At 40.4% G+C, this 17,287-nt stretch overlaps 2 protein-coding genes across 3 annotated transcripts in view; both read left to right on the top strand.

Moving 5' to 3' along the window:
• marchf8 (membrane-associated ring finger (C3HC4) 8) overlaps positions 1 to 8,109 on the top strand; it is a 102,699-nt gene extending 94,590 nt beyond the window's left edge. The window contains exons 7-9 of one of the 2 annotated variants that reach the window (XM_057341390.1): positions 2,977 to 3,112; positions 3,944 to 3,958; positions 5,554 to 8,109. In XM_057341390.1, coding sequence (XP_057197373.1) covers positions 2,977 to 3,112; positions 3,944 to 3,958; positions 5,554 to 5,858 — 456 coding nt within the window. In that variant the 3' untranslated portion in view covers positions 5,859 to 8,109. The remainder of the gene's footprint in view (positions 1 to 2,976; positions 3,113 to 3,943; positions 3,959 to 5,553) is intronic. The other variant, XM_057341389.1, reaches the window with a different exon arrangement.
• Positions 8,110 to 9,422: 1,313 nt separating this feature from the next.
• vdac2 (voltage-dependent anion channel 2) lies at positions 9,423 to 17,099 on the top strand. Its single transcript, XM_057341388.1, has 9 exons — positions 9,423 to 9,556; positions 11,811 to 11,882; positions 11,971 to 12,020; positions 12,342 to 12,494; positions 12,593 to 12,645; positions 15,021 to 15,248; positions 15,849 to 15,999; positions 16,153 to 16,210; positions 16,547 to 17,099. Exons 2-9 carry the CDS (start codon positions 11,816 to 11,818, stop codon positions 16,636 to 16,638), a joined length of 852 nt encoding a protein of 283 aa, XP_057197371.1. The 5' UTR covers positions 9,423 to 9,556; positions 11,811 to 11,815; the 3' UTR covers positions 16,639 to 17,099.
• The last annotated feature ends 188 nt before the right edge of the window (positions 17,100 to 17,287 follow it).

Here is a 17,287-nt window from a genome sequence, read left to right as displayed (position 1 = left end):
ACTCGCTCGATATCCTCTCCGCACTCCTCCGCAAAACCTCATCACCGTAGAAAACGGCGAGGACGCCGCCACGCCTCTCCAGCCAGTTCCAAGCCGATCCAGCCCGACTTCGAAGCCTGTTCCGAGCCGTTCCTGCTCGGCTTCCAAGCCCGTTCCGAGCTGGACCCGTTGGGACTGCCAGAGATCCGTGAGCCGGTCCCGCCCAGCCTTCAAAAGCCGCCAGAGCCCGCTAAAGAGGAGAATCTACTGGACTCGTGGGTAGATTGGGACGAACCTTGCTTACTGCCTGGGGGCTCTGAACTGCCTGTTTGTCCTGCTACCTCTACGGAGGTAGCTCCTCTACCCCTGGCGCTTGCTTCTGGAAGTCGCGTTATGGTGTGTCTGGGCCGCACACATGTCCCTAGAAACCCCAACAAGACGGGAACTCCCACCCTCCCTCTCCAACCTCCTCGTCCCAAGCCAACAGCACCACGGCAGCTGCTACATCCTGGCAGCCCCTCGTCTCACCCTCAGCCATCCATCAGTGGTGAGGGATCGCCATGGGTCTACCAGTCAGCATCAGCTGCATGGCAGAAGGATCCTCAGTCTCCGTCCTCAGCCTCTGAACCCCAGACTCCATCTCGGCCCATCGTCCCCGTGACGTCCCCTCAGCCTCATCCTCCCTCGTCTGCATCATCTTCCGGTCGTCCACTGGCTCGGCCTGGCTCCCTCCTCCCTCCGGATCCGTCTGGGTCGGTCGGCGAGCCGCCTTCACCTAAGGACTCTGCTCCTCCTGCTACGCCTCGTTGCTCCTTCCCGTCAGCTCTGTTGGCCTTCTTCCTCCCGTCGACTACTCCTTGGTCGTCAGTCGCTCCGGTCTCACCGCGGACTCCCAGGTCTTCGCCTCCACCTCAGTCGAGTGCGACTTCGGTTCCGCCTGGTCCCGCTGGATCCTTGGTGTCACCCTGGCTCATCGGGTCTCTGTCTCCGCCTCAGACTCCACCTCCACCTGGGTCGCCTCTGTCAGTCGGCTCCTTGACGTCGTCAGCCTCTCCTCCTCCACGGCGCCGTCCTCCATCGGCTCCTTCGGCGATCACCATCACGGTAGTGGTCTGGATTCCCGCTGGTTCCTCCTGCTCCGGTCCCCTTCTGTCTCCACGCTGGCTCCTTCTCCCATCTACACCCCCTTGGTTCTTCTGGTTGTCTGCCTGTCCTCACCTGTCTTCCACCAAGCTCCGTCCTCCTCCTGAACCCCCACCCGCCCTCCTCTGTTGGATCTGTTACGGCGCGAGGTCGCGCCTTTTCGGGAGGGGACGTACTGTCACAATCCACCGTCTGCCCTCACTTACCACTGGACTACACTTCCCATAATCCTTTTCACCATCTCACCTGATCCCCATCATTTGAACATTATTAGTTTATCCACGTCACCTGTTTATGTCTCATTTTCTGTGTTATATAAGTTCTCTTCTTTGGTTGTTTCATTGTCCAGTATTGAATGTTTTGGTGTTGTGTTTTCCATGAGTTCGTCGTGGATTAAAGATATCCTTCTGATTACCTGCTCGTTTTGTCTGTTCCCTGCGCAAACCGTGACACATATTTACAGAGAGACAAAATATACACTTCAGTTCTTCAAAATTAGGTGTGCCCATTGTCGGCATGTTTTCTGCTCATTTAAACGGCTTTTGGCAGGTTTTATGAAACTATTTCAAAAAAATGCATTGGACATAAGTTTGGACACATCAACTGATGCATCTATCATTCTAAAATGTGTCAAATAGTAGATCTAATAATATACTGTAGTCATTCAAATAGCAGATGAAAATATAGATATTATTTACTGACATAAAATGTTCAAAATCAAATTAAAATATCAAGTCTTATATTTTAGGTTCTTTAAAATAGTCACTGTTTGACATGTCTGGTCATTATTTGAGCTATATTTATGAGGTGCATTCTGGCATCTTTTTAACAGAATTAGGGTGCATCCTTTCCTTTCTTCGCTTCCTCTCCTCGCATCTTAGCTCCACCACGTAAGAAAAGACTCTTGTACAGAGGAGTCGAAGCCACTGAAATGGCATATTCTCGCTCTCTTTAGCATCACTTCAATTAATGATGACTGTACAGGTTACACATTATAAATATAAATAAAATGCACACTTTAGGCAGAGTTCATATCCCCCACAGGCCTATATATCATACATAAAATTAAAAACACGCTTAGAAGTGCTCAGAAATGTGAAATATGTGTTGTATACATAAATATCAAATGTCCTGTCTGAAATATGTCTACAATTACAATAACATAAACGCTTAATTATCGCATTTATTTGTGTTTAAGTATGATTTGAGGCGAATGTATATGTGCATCAGGTTTAGTCGATAAAACACTTCTGCAAAGGAACACAAAGGATTCGCAATAGGACTCCTCGCGGCGCAATGTTCTACAAGATGGCTGAGCTTGATCGGTTTCCGGGTCATAGGATGGAGGAGTGAGGAAACAAAGAAGCATATCGTACACGTGACGTGAAACTAACTATGGCACAAACTTTTGACTGCTTGTGTATGCAAAGAAACAAATGGTCACCTCTACAGCTCCGCCGGTCTTATCAGCTGTTTTTCCCATTCTGAATGACACATCCAAATATCATCACATTACACTTTTACACTTGTATTTGATTAAAAATCTACTGCATTTAAATGCATGATAATACCTTGATTGTTCACACCAATTCAATGTTAATCTGGTAAAAGCGGGTGTTAAACATGAGCTAGATTTCGAGTCGTATGCCAGCGTAGAGACCTTCCTTGACTGTCTGAAAAGAGAACTCTGAGAAACGCATTCAATTTTTATTATGCAGAATGGCCAGACCAACAGTTGTTTGTGCTTGACTTTATTGCTTACAGTCATGAAAATCGTTATTTTACATCAGCGGTAAAAGATAAAAAAGCATTATATTCTCTTTAATCTCTCTCTTTCTCTTTGTGTCTCTGCAGTGGGAGAAGCTTCAGATGACAGCCAGCGAGAGGAGAAAGATCATGTGCTCCGTCACTTTCCACGTCATCGCCATCACCTGCGTGGTCTGGTCACTCTACGTCCTGATTGATCGCACGGCGGAGGAGATCAAACAAGGTTAGCCCCGCCCACTCCCTCGCCTCAGCCAATCCAGTACTACTTCCACTACTTCCTCATTCGACGCCGTGTGCTTGCTTCCCTACGGCCCCTTTCCATCATAAAACACTCCTTCCACCCGGATTGTTCTGTTGCTTATGGAGCAATCACAGCTCTCTGACTGCGGACTGTTTTGTATCAGCCGGCAAAGCGTGTCGCGTCCATTATGTCCACCAACCACCTCTCTTTGAAATAAAACGTAACTCACTGTAGGCGTTGAATTGAACCAATTTTATTCTATTTGACAGAAAGTAGGTCCACTCCCAGTGAAGTTAACTTTCAAATCATTTCTCTCGTCGAGCCATCTTTTGATTTGTGTTTGGTGCCAACGTGCGCTTAGGTAAAACGCCGCTCGTCTCGTGCGCTCCAGGATCATTGTCCACATCCTTTAGAAGTTTTATTACCGACCGTGACCCTTGTGCTGATGGTACCGTAGGCACCAGTGACATTAAGAGCCCGTTCACACGCACTTCATTGTCCGAGAACCGTAGCTTTTAGGGAGGTCTTTGATCGCTATTACCATGGTTACGCCATTGACTTCATCTCCCATGGTAAGGCACAGACCTGTCAAGTCGCAGTGCATGCCTACATGTACTTAACCTATGCACACATCCATTCCTCATATTGCGCATTATGTACAGAACATGTTTATTTCATGCATAAGAGTCAGAGAGTAGCGATCCTAAGATACAATCCCACCCCCCTGTACCCCCTTAACCCCCACCCACCCGTGTTAGTGGCTTCACCGTTTCCCAATAGCAAAATAGTAACAAACTCTTTTTAACCATGCAGCGGGGAGAATACCAGGTAAAGGCTTTTACATTTATCATTCTTTTCTCTAATTCTTTTTCTCTTATAATGGTAGTTATTTCTTTGGAGGTTCAACCCCCCTCTTCCACATCAGCCATCTCTTGCACGAATGCCAATCACTGGATGAAAAGGCAATAATGTCTTCACAGCCAGAACACATTACGAATGCAATGTGCGTTCCTGCCCCATACGGACAGCCGTGAATATGCGCGACAAAGGCAATTTCAATCTTGATGGCCACTTATCACAGTCTGACCACTTTCGCTTCTTTAATCTTCTGTGCTTAAATATGTCCAGAAAAAAAGATGACTAGAAACGTAATGCTTGAAACAAATCACCACGTGCAGCATTTCAACAGCTTGTGATATGTTTTTATTGAATTTTGAACCGGCTGCCACGTCAACATCGAACTGACAGTTCAAACAAATGTGTAGTGAATGGGCCAATCAGAGCTGTGCTTTGTATGCGATTTGGGCAGATTGTAATGAGCAAGATGTCGATTTAGAAAAGGGCAGACCACTGAAAAGTTGGCATCTGTAAACTTTTAAACATCCCGGTTAAAGAGACAGTCCCATATCTAACATTCTCTGCCTCTGTGAATCATGTCAGGTGGATTAAAGCTGCACCCCAGCTTCTCATACGGAGACACAGAAAACAGTACAGTATTCCACGCGAGAGGCCTTGTGCTTGAGCAGACCGTAGCATTTAGCACCTGGCAGTTTCCTCACACTTGATCTTTCTTGACATTTACAAACGCTCTGTGGCAAGCAACTGTAAACAACTCAAAGGTTGCCTGATTGTAAAGGCATGTAGGTACATCCTGCGGCAGTAAATATCATCTGAACTTCCTTTGGAATTCCACAAGTCTCTTTTGAAAATTGGCTAGTGTTATGACTAACACAGTGTTTTCAAACAAAAAATGATAGCTGTTGTAATGATTTTGGTGAAATGTCAAGGTTGAAAGGATGTGTTTATCTCATGAAGCATAGCCCTTAAAGTGACAGTTCACCCAAAAATGAAAAATCATTTTGTCATTTCAAACCTGTATGACTTTCTTCTGCACAACACAAATGAAAAAAATGGTTGTTACTGAGCAATGGCGGTACCCATCGACTTGCATTGGTTTTGAGTACATACAATAGAAGTGAATGGGTACTGCTGACATATCTTCTGTTGTGTTCTGCGGAAGAAAGAAAATCATAGAGGTTTAAAATTACAAGAGGGTGAGTAAATGATGACTGAATTTTCATTTTTTGGGTGAACCGTCTCTTTAAATCCTACCTGAAACTTAAGTGGACATAGTGGAGAAATTGTGTCCTAATGTGATGACACATTTTTCCCAATAGTGCTTGACATAAACATTTTAGATTGTGTGTTGTGGTTCCAGAATCACCTCATATGCATGTAATGTTGCTTTAAGGTCATTTGAAATATTATCGTATTGCATATGATTGATCCTGAAATAGGTGTTTAAACAGTGTAAGTGATACATTTATGCAACAAAATGCGATGATGTTGGATGAATCATTATTGTGTGAGACGTTCTTAAGAATAATGTAATAAATGCATTTTCCTCTGTGTCTATAACACAGGAATATTGGAATGGCCTTTTTGGACCAAGCTGGTGGTGGTGGCCATCGGCTTCACCGGTGGACTAGTGTTCATGTATGTGCAATGCAAGGTCTACGTTCAGTTGTGGAGGAGACTCAAGGCCTACAACAGAGTAATATATGTGCAGAATCGTCCAGAGACCTGTAAAAAGAATGTTTTTGACAAACCCCCGCTTCTGGAGCCCAACTTGGAGAATAAAGAGGCACTTGGACCGGCGCAGTCGGACACGAACTCTTCGCAGTACACAGAGACAGAAGACTACTGTATGGAGATTCTGCACGTTTGAACATTTGGTCCACTCACTCCCTCTGCTGGAACAGCTTGTGCAGTGCACCCTCCGGAACACAAGGGGGCGCCACAGCAGTGGGCACGAGGACTGAGATCGAACTCATTCTGTCCTTTAGATGTTATTTTCTCTTTGTTTGTTTGTTTGTCCGATCTGTTCCTGTACGTTGTTGGCTAACCATAATGAATCGGTGTGCGCTAGATCTCAGATCATTCCAACTACTGCCATTTGTACCGCTGTTGTACAAGATTTGAAATCCACCATTCAAGTTGTGTGTGTGTGTGGATGTGTCTGCGCTGGTTCTAATTATGGAGTCCATAACCATGCATATAAGCACTTTTTATTTCCCTGTTCTGAAGTCCCCTCTTTTAATATTATGAAAGCCCTTTATACTTGGATAAGACATCACAACGACTTGAAGATTTGAGAATAAGATGTCACATTTTATATTGTTGCATTTGTATCTCCCCAGACCCCGTTGGATGGAACGTAAAAGGAATTTGCAGGAGCGATGAGGGAATATTTATGTCTTAGGCCTATTACGTAGTCATTCCACTTCTGAATTCTGAATTTAGTTATTGTGAAATTGAGACGACCCAGGTTTGTTTTTATTTCAGTTGGGTCATTTTAAGACTTGTAATATTTACCAAGGGCTAGATTGACTAAGGCTCTCGCAAAAGCGAAACTTTTCGCATGTGCAAAAACAATACCATGAAACGTTATTGGCTGTGCTGCTGATTTTTGCATTTGTGTAAGACTAGTAAATCATGCCTTTGGTGTATGTTGAAGGCTTTGAGAATGTAAACTAGTTTCTACGAGTCATGTGACCTTTCTGAAGGAAGTTAACACCAGTGTAGCATCCTGAAACCACAGCAGTGAATCAGTGTATTCATCGGTTTGCCTGTATGATTTTTACCTATGGGAAATTTCTGCACACATTTTTTTTTACTTTTCCCATTTCGTTCTTTTATAAACATATAAACATTGACATCTGTCACATCTGGATTATCAAACAGTTCATTTTCTGCTTTCTGCACCTTTTGGAGTTGTGTAACATTTGAGTTGATTTTAAACTATAACTTGAATAACAGAAAAGGCTGATGTAAATGATGTTTTAGCAATGATTAAGTATGATGACTTGAATGAGCTAGCTGATCTATTTACATTTATACGTGTTATGCAAGTCGGTTTATGTTTTCTAAAACCGACATGGCAGATTTCCCGTGGGTGTAATTTCAGGTATTTATTCGGTTTTATGTTTTCAGTGTTTCTAAATGGCTTTGTATGTTGGGAAATAGCCATGTTAGTTAAGGCCTTCGTTCTAACACATCGATTCTTTTTAAAGACTTTGACATGCACCTTTGCTTGATGTCCCTAGCAATGATATGCTCCCTACTACACATTATAGGCCCATATTTCGTAATCTGACTTTTTTCAAAGGTACATGATGCCTCTGCCATCTAGAGCTACTGCATAGACAATGCACACATTTTTATTTTTTATTTGCCTAGTAAAATATGATCAATGCAAAGAGATATTTTTTGATCAATAATGAACAATTTTGTTTTTGCTGTAGTGATGTCTGAGTGGAACTGAGCATATTATTGTCCCCAATTTGCACTACAAAAATGCAGCATTATTTGTAAATATGTGCAGCATTATCCCAGTCAGCTCTCATAACATGTAAAGCCATTTTGTTGGAAAATATGGTAAATATGTACACAAAATAAATGTACTGTCAATAAGGGGCTCTGTACTGGTTATGTGGTTTGACCCAGGTTGACCCATAACAACTCAAATTTCCATTTGGTGATGTCGCCACATTTTATTTAGATGTTTTGGCAGTAAATCTAATATGTTAAAAACATTCACCTTGTTTTTTTCTTTAATAGGATATTTGTACAACAATGGGAGCTGGCTCCTTTTACTATCTCGAGATGGAGAACACCATTAACAGTTAATGATTTCCAGAATCTTTGTAGATGTTACTGCGCTGCATCATATTTGTATAGATGTGTTTTAAAGTGCAGTAATAGTATTGTTTGTCTTTGTAGAAGGCTTTAGTATGTACAACTGCAGTGCATTACTACTGAATTGGCTTGAACAAGAATAACATGACTGTTTCCTGCATCCCCCTATTCGCTTGGTGATTTCTCTTAAATATTAAATTGATTCCTTTAAAATGTTTTTTTTTTTCACATTTAAGCTTAAAAACAACCAAATAAAGTAAATCTAGACATTATTTTCACCAGCCTTGTGTTGTATCAGCTGTTTTGAATATAATTACTGTAATAAGTGATTAAAGGTCTGCCTAGAAATGTTGAAAGATTTGTTTCCCAGAGAAAAATTAAATTCTCATTTCATAATTTATGTGTTGTCAATGCCTTTTACAATCACTCAAAATAGTTAACATCAGTGGAGTTGATGAAACATTTCACACTGTGGCGTTCTCACTGGATAAATAACGGTCTTGTGAAACTGAAAAGGCTGTAATTTACATGTATAGTTTTGTATTTTATGTATGTTTATCTTAACCCACTCAATATTACCACACATATATCCACTTGATTTTAGGATCTTCGGTGAGATAAGTCACTTCATTTGTGATGTGTTTTTAAGAAAAGAATGAGTGTAGCAATAAATAAAAAAAATCTGAAAATAGCCAGTGTTTGAGTTCAAGTGTCCATGTGACTTAGTTTATTTGCAGTTTTTCAGAACTAAAACTTACATAGACCTAAAAAAACATTTTTTATATATTATAGAGATAGGGATATTTGTATTAGATATCACATGGTTAAATGGTCTCTCAACATCTCCAAAAAGTAGTTTTTTTAAAATATGTTTTTCAACCTTAAACAGAATTAAATGCTTTTATTGTTCTGTTTGAACAGGCCTTACATGGCATAATGTTCCTGTGTTTCAGATGATATATCATTACTTTAATAGTGCTTAGGTTGTGGATTTGGATCCCGGGAACACAAATTGGTAAAATGTATTGTAATGCATTGTATATTGCAATCATTTACATCAGTTTAACAATAATGCATTTCAAAATAACAGACAATGTCAGATTATCGAAAAATACACAATATATTTTAAATAGATGAATAATTACAAATAATAATATTTTGGTACTTTGGTACAATAATATGTATATTATAATAATTTCGACATGACAACTTTAGAAATGCTTACAGCGACCTCATGAGGCCTTGTACGTGCATTGCACGTCATATAGAGCCACTAATTTTAGTTGAAAGTGAAATCATTATACACTCAAACAAGCAAACAATACCTCATGACAGAGAAAATTTAAGTCTTTATTTTATTTTACATACATGTTTGTTTATATCTTAAAAACATCAAAACTAAACCCACAGGAGAACTTACACAAGTCAAGTCACCATGGTTCTCGCTTATACAATACAAATACAGGGACATTTTAAATATATATTCAAATATTCCTAGTTTTCATTAATGTTGTCGTTTTATTAATTCGTTTAACAGTTCCTACAATCTTTCTATTCAGGCAGTGACGAGACAGCCTGGGGTCCTGGAGCAGGACGCTGTCGGCACGATTCGCGTTACATTACAGTCTCCTTCAGTTCGCCCTCCAACTGGCCAGTTCCACCACATTGGCTCAGCGCTGGGAATAAGCTCGCTAAGCTTATCTAAATAAAATCCTAACCCTCTAACAGGTAAGTCAGTAAGAGAAGTAGAGATCACGTGTTGGGTAAAGTTTAGATAGGGAGTCCTAATTTCTCATACGTTTTACTTCATGCTAGCACGTTAGCTCGCGTTAGCTGAATCACTCACGGCACGGCCTGTTCTTATTTCACAAGCAGAAAGACAGAGCAGTAGGGAGCTTAACATAGTCTGACAACCGTTGCGTGATATTATCGTAATACAGACAGTGACTGCAGCTTTACAGTCCGATCCGCGGTGCTTTGATTGTCCGAACGTGAGATCGAAAGCAGAGCTCTAGCAGTACGGATTGATCGGTGTAGCATGAGTGCAGTGTAGTCTTGCGGTACTGCAACCGATTGACCCGAGCAGACAGTGTCAGATGAAACGGACAATTTTTGGATGTCTTCTGGTTTTTTGTTTTGAGATTTTCTCGAGCCCTCATAGTTCGCGTTATGCTTTTATACTCTTGCAGCGGCTTGTTTGCGGATTTGGTTCCTGCCTATTTAACCTTGCCCTTACTTTGCCCTTTAAAATGCTGCAGATCTCCTAATATACATGACTGTAGCATTAATCAGAGGTCACGATCAGGACAACTTAATTTCAAGGCATTTAATTAAGCAATATTCATGTTAAAAACATGGAGGAGGTTTCAGTGATTGAGGAATGTTTCATCAGTTGTGTGGTTTATAACTTCCTGAAATGAGAGGTATGGGAATGGCTGTCATGGCTACATGAGCAGTCCTTCCTGTTTCACTGTCACCGGACTCAAAATCTTCTTTTATCCCAGCATTTTTTTCCAAGGCAGAGCTGTAGTTGTTATCCTTACACGTGCTGAACATGAATTGGTCTGAACACCTTTTCAATTAAAAACGTAGTAGACTGCAGTTATTTTACGTATATATTATTTAGTAATATTAGTAAACTCTTTCCCTGTGGTAATCTTTTATAAGTGCTCTGATTGGTCTTTTTGCTCTCTTTTGCATTATGGATAGCGGTCTTTTCCTTTTTTAGGTTTCTTAAGCCATCTTTAGCTGTCTTGATGAAAGATGTAATTACTTAAAACTTTACTATTATTTTGTGAGCCAGCAGAAACATAGCATTTCCTTCAGGAAGAGCAAATCTTTTTTTACCTCCCTCACCCGAGAAAAGGGCAAAATCACACAATTCTTTAGGGATGGTAAAACTACTCTGTGTGTACTAGATAGCACGCAAGAAATATATCTAATTATAGAATTGTAACAGTAACTTTCGCAATAGAATACATGTTAAATGATTAATTATGTTAATATATTGCCTTACCTTTGTAAAGAAACATCGTTGCTTGTATCACTGCTATCCGCTGTCTCGGTAGACGACATCTTTTTTTACTGTTGCGGCCACCATCGTACTTCGAAAGGGAGGGGTGAGCAAATGACTCAGAGATTCGTTGCAAAACTATAATACAACGCTAGTGGCCGCTGATTTTCAAGAACTGCGCCTTTAAATTTAAGTAGACCTAAAAACAAAAGAAAAAAAGAAAATGTACCAGTAAGATACTGGTTTATTAACATTATTGTACATTATACAGGCATCGATTATAGGTATCGGCGAGTACCAGAAAAAAAAATATCGGTACTCATACTCGGTCTTTAAAAAATGGTATCAGTGCATCCCTACAATTTTTGCAGGCTGTATGATGCATCTTCTCAATTATTATCATTGTAAAACATAACACTTTGTTTTTATCCTTGCTTAAATTACTAGACGTTTCTAAATAATGCACTGCTGTATAGATCTCTTTTCATTTTTTAAGTAGTGGATGCATAAGCACGGTGACACTAAAATAAATGATATTTGCTTTGGGCTGCAATACCTATAGACGTTTACTCTGCTATAGTTTACTTCCGCATTCCAAACATGAAAATGCAAAAAGGTCCATTGCCGTATAAACTAACCTGCACACATTCTCCACCCTTGTAGATGAGTCTGGAGTGTGTTGAGTGGTCTCTTCCTGTCTCTGTGACTCAGTTAGGTGTGGCCTGCTGTCAGTTCAGATTAGCTCTCTGTCAGAACACGGCAGCTGCATTCACACTGGCTCATTTATCAAACTCGTACAACACTTGCCTCTCTAAGATTAATCACAGAACGCTAGAGATAGAGTAGACCACCCAAAAACGGTTTGCCTGTGTAGATCACTACCTTAACTTTCTTGTAACAGAAGGTGTCGGCCTGGTTGTAATATATTCTACTGATAACACTAATGATTCCTGCTCTCTTCTTTTGTAGATAAAATGGCCGTTCCCCCAACATATGCTGATCTTGGCAAATCTGCCAAAGACATCTTCAACAAAGGATATGGTAATGTGTCTAATACCCCACAAGGCAATTGGCAACGACTTTGCCTGAAGTCTCTATTGTAATTGTGTTCTCTGTTTATTTTTTATAGGCTTTGGCACGGTGAAGCTTGATGTCAAGACAAAATCATCCAGTGGAGTGGTAAGAGTTAGATGATATTTTAATATGGGTATTTGGCGAGTAAATGTGTCTTATGGTGTGACGGCAAAAACTAACTTGCAACGAAGATAAATATATTTTAGTGCTATTTTATATTATAGGCTAGACATAAATGTTAATCATCTAAAATAATATTTGATCAAGAGTTAGTTTTTACTGTCACGCCACAGGACACCCGAATAGGGACATATTAAATTCTCCCTAAACTGTTTGTCAAAATTACATTTACATAACATTGCGAATCAGTGGATGCATTTTCTCTATTGCCGGCTTCTGAAAAATCTCCTAACTCTCTCACTAAAGGAATTCAAGACCTCTGGTTCATCCAACACTGACACCAACAAAGTGGTGGGCAGCTTGGAAACCAAATACAAGAGGTCTGAGTACGGTCTGACCTTCACAGAGAAGTGGAATACTGACAACACCCTGGGCACAGAGATCACCATTGAAGACCAGGTGTGGATACATTGAGAAGATCTGAGTGATGATGAAGAATCAAAGTGTTGTCTTTCTGTCATTAAGAACTGTTATTAATATATACATGTTTGTCTTAGATTGCTAAAGGCCTGAAGCTGACCTTTGACACAACCTTCTCACCAAACACGGGGTAATTCATTTCTGTCCCTTTGCTGTTTTGTGTTAAGATTAGGTGTCAGAACAGCTTCAGATGTGATTTCTGTGGAGGTTTAGTAAGGCCCGAGGAAATGAGCGATGGCGTTTTGTCCTTCACTTGATGCAACCTGATCCAGTATTAAGCAAGTGTCATGTGTTGTAACTGAGTTACTTCTGTAGTTGCGCATTGATGTGTATGTCAAGGTTACATTCACACTTATAGTGGGACACAGCTTGACAACATAGTCGCTGCGTTCTAAGAACTAAATCAGTCAGTAGAGAGTGGCACTGATGTGGCTTGGGCTGAGCGCTGGGTCTGTATTCTTAGATGACAGTCACGCTGATGTTGGATTCCTCCCATTATATATGACCGGGTCTTTGGATCATGTAACAGTAAGGTGAAGAATAGTGTATGTGTCCTAACAGAATCCAGGTGCTGTGAATATTATTATACAACCAATTCACAATGTATCTGCAGCTCATTTGAGGTGCCACTATTAAAAATATGCTAATTAAGAAATGTCAGATTTAGCATGTGACAAGCAGAGCGGGATGAGGGCCGTGAGGGAACGGCGCGAGGCCGGCTGCCCGTTGCACCGGTCTCGCATCTCTCATGGAGGAGCTCCGGAAGCATAAAAGGAGTAGCGACAACAGTGAAGGACGAGAGAGAACCATAAAACTGTGCTTAGGATCCTTACTAAAATTGTGCGTGCGCCCGAAAACCAAAAATAGCGTACGCCAAAAAATATTCCGATTTATAAAAGCGTGCGTACGCACACCTGTAAGCAATATTGGCTTTATAAATCACAGATCACCTGCAAGTGTGCGTACGTGAATCAGCATCATATCCCGCCCTGTACACGCCCATTTTTACCCATTAATAGTCAATGCAAAGCACCTCATGAATGCTGATTGGTACATTAATAAGCCTGGCATCCAATCCGCTTGTTAAGCCTGATGTCACGCACCATAATGGACGTAGACCGTTTCCGGGTCCAACCGCTATCAGATGCCATAGAAAAAGAACCAAAAATGATGTAAAACTGCTGAAAACACCCGATCCCATCCTTTATCTCCGTAACGAAATCACATATAGCCACACATGAGATTCACTCATTAATAATTGTTGTAGTTATTAATAATTAATATTATTATAAGTACATTACAGCCAAAGAAGGTATCTGCAGCATTTAGACTGATCATTAACACCTCATTAAAATCACCTCATTAATTAGCGGTGTCCTTCACCTGAGATCAAATTTGAAGACATAATTGTAAAAGACGAATGTTTCTTCATTTCGGTTTTGTTATGAACAGTTAGGACTGATAACAAGACCATAAAGAGAAACGATTGTGCGAGAGCTTGAATTTTCAGACTTTGACATTTGATGATTATGCACAGTATTTAAGGAAAATATATTTAGTATTTATTTACACAGTGTTCTGCAGTTATCATATTTGATGCTGTCCCTATTCAGTCGGATCATCTCCTCATGCGCTCATAGTGTGATGGTGAGACGGCACTGATTAAATATTTACATTGAATTTTTATTTAAGATTTGAGTTGGATTTTACAAGAAGGTGCATGAAACAATTATCACTCAATACAAGCGCAAATAACTCTAAAGATCCACATTATCACGAAGATTAAATCTGCAAAGGATATGAGGGCAAATGAAATGTGTGTGAGGCATTAATGCTTGTAATCGTTTTTATCAAGCTTAGTTTCTGCAATCTAAGTTCACTAACTCATCATTTGTGTCGCCCCTTGTCTCCAGAATGTGCGTACGCATGGGTCAGAGTTTGCGTGCAGGTGCGCAAATTTTTCTGTCAAGTTTGTTTTTATAAATCCCATCTTTTGCGTGGGAAGTGGCTTACGCCTCTTTCAGGGCATGTTTTGTGTGTACGCAACGGTTATAAATGAGGCTTCTGGACTTTGTTTTATTATGTTTGTGTGGCCGGCAGTCGACCGTGAGGGCACTTTACTTTCGTTTTGTTGTTTGTTTATTTTATTAAAAGTTTGGTTCAAACGTTCGCTGCTTCCTGCCTCCTTCCCGTTTATTTCTAACTTTGTTACGTAGCGGTTGGTGAACAAATGAATGAAATTGTCTAGTATGCTTTGTTGTTCAAATTGTTATTAAAAGCAATTTTAAGTGCGGTTTGAATGTCAAATGCTGATGATATAAGGGGCATTTGCCAAGCTAATGATGTTACTTGTTTTGAAGGGAAAGAATATTAACAATCTAAACAGTTTAGATTTCTCCAGGTGGGAATGTCGGGCTCTTGCTAGTCATGTGATATTTAGTATTTTAGTATGTGCTTTTTCCTCTGAATGTGATTCTATTAAGTTATGTTTTTCCTCACGTGTAGGAAAAAGAGCGGAAAAGTCAAGACCGCATACAAACGAGAGTATGCCAACCTGGGCTGCGACGTTGACTTCGACTTTGCAGGCCCAACCATCCACGGCGCCGCGGTGGTCGGTTATGAGGGATGGCTCGCCGGTTACCAGATGTCCTTCGACACAGCCAAGTCCAAGATGACCCAGAACAACTTTGCTGTTGGCTACAAGACGGGCGACTTCCAGCTGCACACCAACGTGTAAGTCCTACAGCATCAGTACGTCATTCTAAATGTGTGAGAGGTGAGAGCTGAAGGTTTATTTTAGGGTGAATACTGTTGATGTTAGGAGAAATTATGTAGAGAGGTAAGACATTATAAAATAAAAAGTTTCATTGAAATAAAATAATGTTTTCATCCATTTATTGCACAATATCTGACTGAAATGTTATTGGTGATCTTAAAAAATCAGATCAAAAATGATTTTTTTAAATGGATGACTTGGGCTGAAAATTAAACAGTCAATTCAAGTCCAAAACAGATGGAAATCCTTCAATAGTGTTTAAAAAGCATCCTAGGATGATACCTTAAGAAGCTGGGTGCTAAAATGTAAGGAGTACATTACTGCAAATTCTAGACAAAGGATGCTCAATAGCATTGTTAAAATTTATTTAGGATTCATTTACATTTGGTAGCATAAATTGTCATAGTCAGATGTGTGTTTTGTAGTTTAAAAGAGTTTGTCATTATTCTTAGATGTGGAAAATATAAATAATGAAGTGGTATAAACATTGGTAAGCATTTCAATGACTATTATAATGATCTAGTAGTTTTAATAGTAGTTTTAATGTTGTCCTGCAGCAATGATGGTTCTGAGTTTGGAGGCTCCATTTATCAGAAAGTGAGTGATAAGCTGGAGACGGCTGTGAATCTGGCCTGGACGGCAGGTAGCAACAGCACACGATTCGGCATCGCTGCCAAATATCAGCTGGACAAAGACGCTTCCATCAGTGTGAGTAAACAAACCCTCTCACTGCATTACAAGACTCAATAAATCACACAAGTCTGTTTGGTCTCAGAAGAATTGTAAACCTATAGAGCAAAAAATGATAAACTACTATGGCTGCAGAGATGCGGAGTCAAACATTTCTCTCTTTTCCCACAGGCTAAAGTGAACAATACCAGCCTTGTTGGTGTTGGCTATACTCAGACTCTGAGACCAGGTAAAGTCAAGCACATCTTTTGTGTTTGCGCTCACATTTGACACTTATCCATTTCATTGTATAGGGGAGCACATATGAGACTTTTATAAGTGAAATCTTTTGTCTTAACATTGATTTAATAACCAACAAATTGTCTTACAGTAGACTTGTAGAGGTTGGGAATGTATTCTGCTCACCCACACAAGCACAAAATGACTCACTTCTGCTTCAAAACTGATAAAACAAGTTATTTCTAGAGATCTGTTGAAACGCAAGCCTTTAATACTTCTGTTTTCTGTAGATGTTTTATAGTCTTTGATGTAATCCGTGTGTGATTAAACCGTCTTGTTTTCGCAGGTATCAAGTTGACTCTGTCTGCCCTTGTTGATGGAAAGAACGTCAACGCTGGTGGCCACAAGCTGGGCTTGGGCTTGGAGCTGGAGGCCTAAACCGGCTCCTGCTTAACATCAGGGACAAGGGAATATCAGAGATATCTGGCCTTAAATCCAACAGTAACCAGCAGGGGGATTCAGGATGGGATGTGTCCAAAGGCTACATCAACAGCAATCATTTACCAAAACCGTTTCATGGTGTTTCAATTTGTCCCTTTTTGCTCAAAATGCCTCGATTGTTTTGTTTGTAGTTGTTCTCTTCATAGACATTCACGTTGGGTCAGCTACAAATCCATTTTTATCATCCGTCTCCAGCACTGCCACAGTAAAGAAGTGGGACAGAGGGCATCTGTGGCGTCCTGTTGTGTTTTAATTTCAGTCAGTTTTGGTGGTGGTGGGTTTGTGGCAAAGCACATGTCTCTGATTTCATCATTTGTATCTGATATTTCCTTAGTCGTCTGAATGCAACTCAAGCAACCACTTAACTCTATTAAAGGTTACACCTGCTATTATTTAAATACTGTTATACCGTTTTTCTTTCCATGCACTCGAGTTGACTTCAAGAGTAGGTGTTGTATGTGAAGTCTGCCCTTGAGCTGAGCAGTTTTTGGGTAGCTTTATTTGGGGTACACTGTAAAAAAATCCTGTAAAAAAACGGATAGTGGCAGAAAATTACCAGTACATTTTAATTTATTTTACAGAAATT

The sequence above is a fragment of the Triplophysa rosa genome, linkage group LG9, assembly GCF_024868665.1.
Source record: "Triplophysa rosa linkage group LG9, Trosa_1v2, whole genome shotgun sequence".
Lineage (NCBI taxonomy): Eukaryota > Metazoa > Chordata > Actinopteri > Cypriniformes > Nemacheilidae > Triplophysa > Triplophysa rosa.
Note: the sequence above shows the minus strand (reverse complement) of the source record. Positions and strands in the feature narration are given on the sequence as shown.

Excerpts from the sequence above, each read along its gene's own strand:
- vdac2 (XM_057341388.1), top strand. The coding sequence starts at position 11,816 with ATGGCCGTTCCCCCAACATATGCTGATCTTGGCAAATCTGCCAAAGAC. Across the intron at positions 12,021-12,341 it reads CAAAATCATCCAGTGGAGTG|GAATTCAAGACCTCTGGTTC; the intron begins GTAAGAGTTAGA and ends CTCTCACTAAAG. Across the intron at positions 16,211-16,546 it reads TACTCAGACTCTGAGACCAG|GTATCAAGTTGACTCTGTCT; the intron begins GTAAAGTCAAGC and ends TTGTTTTCGCAG.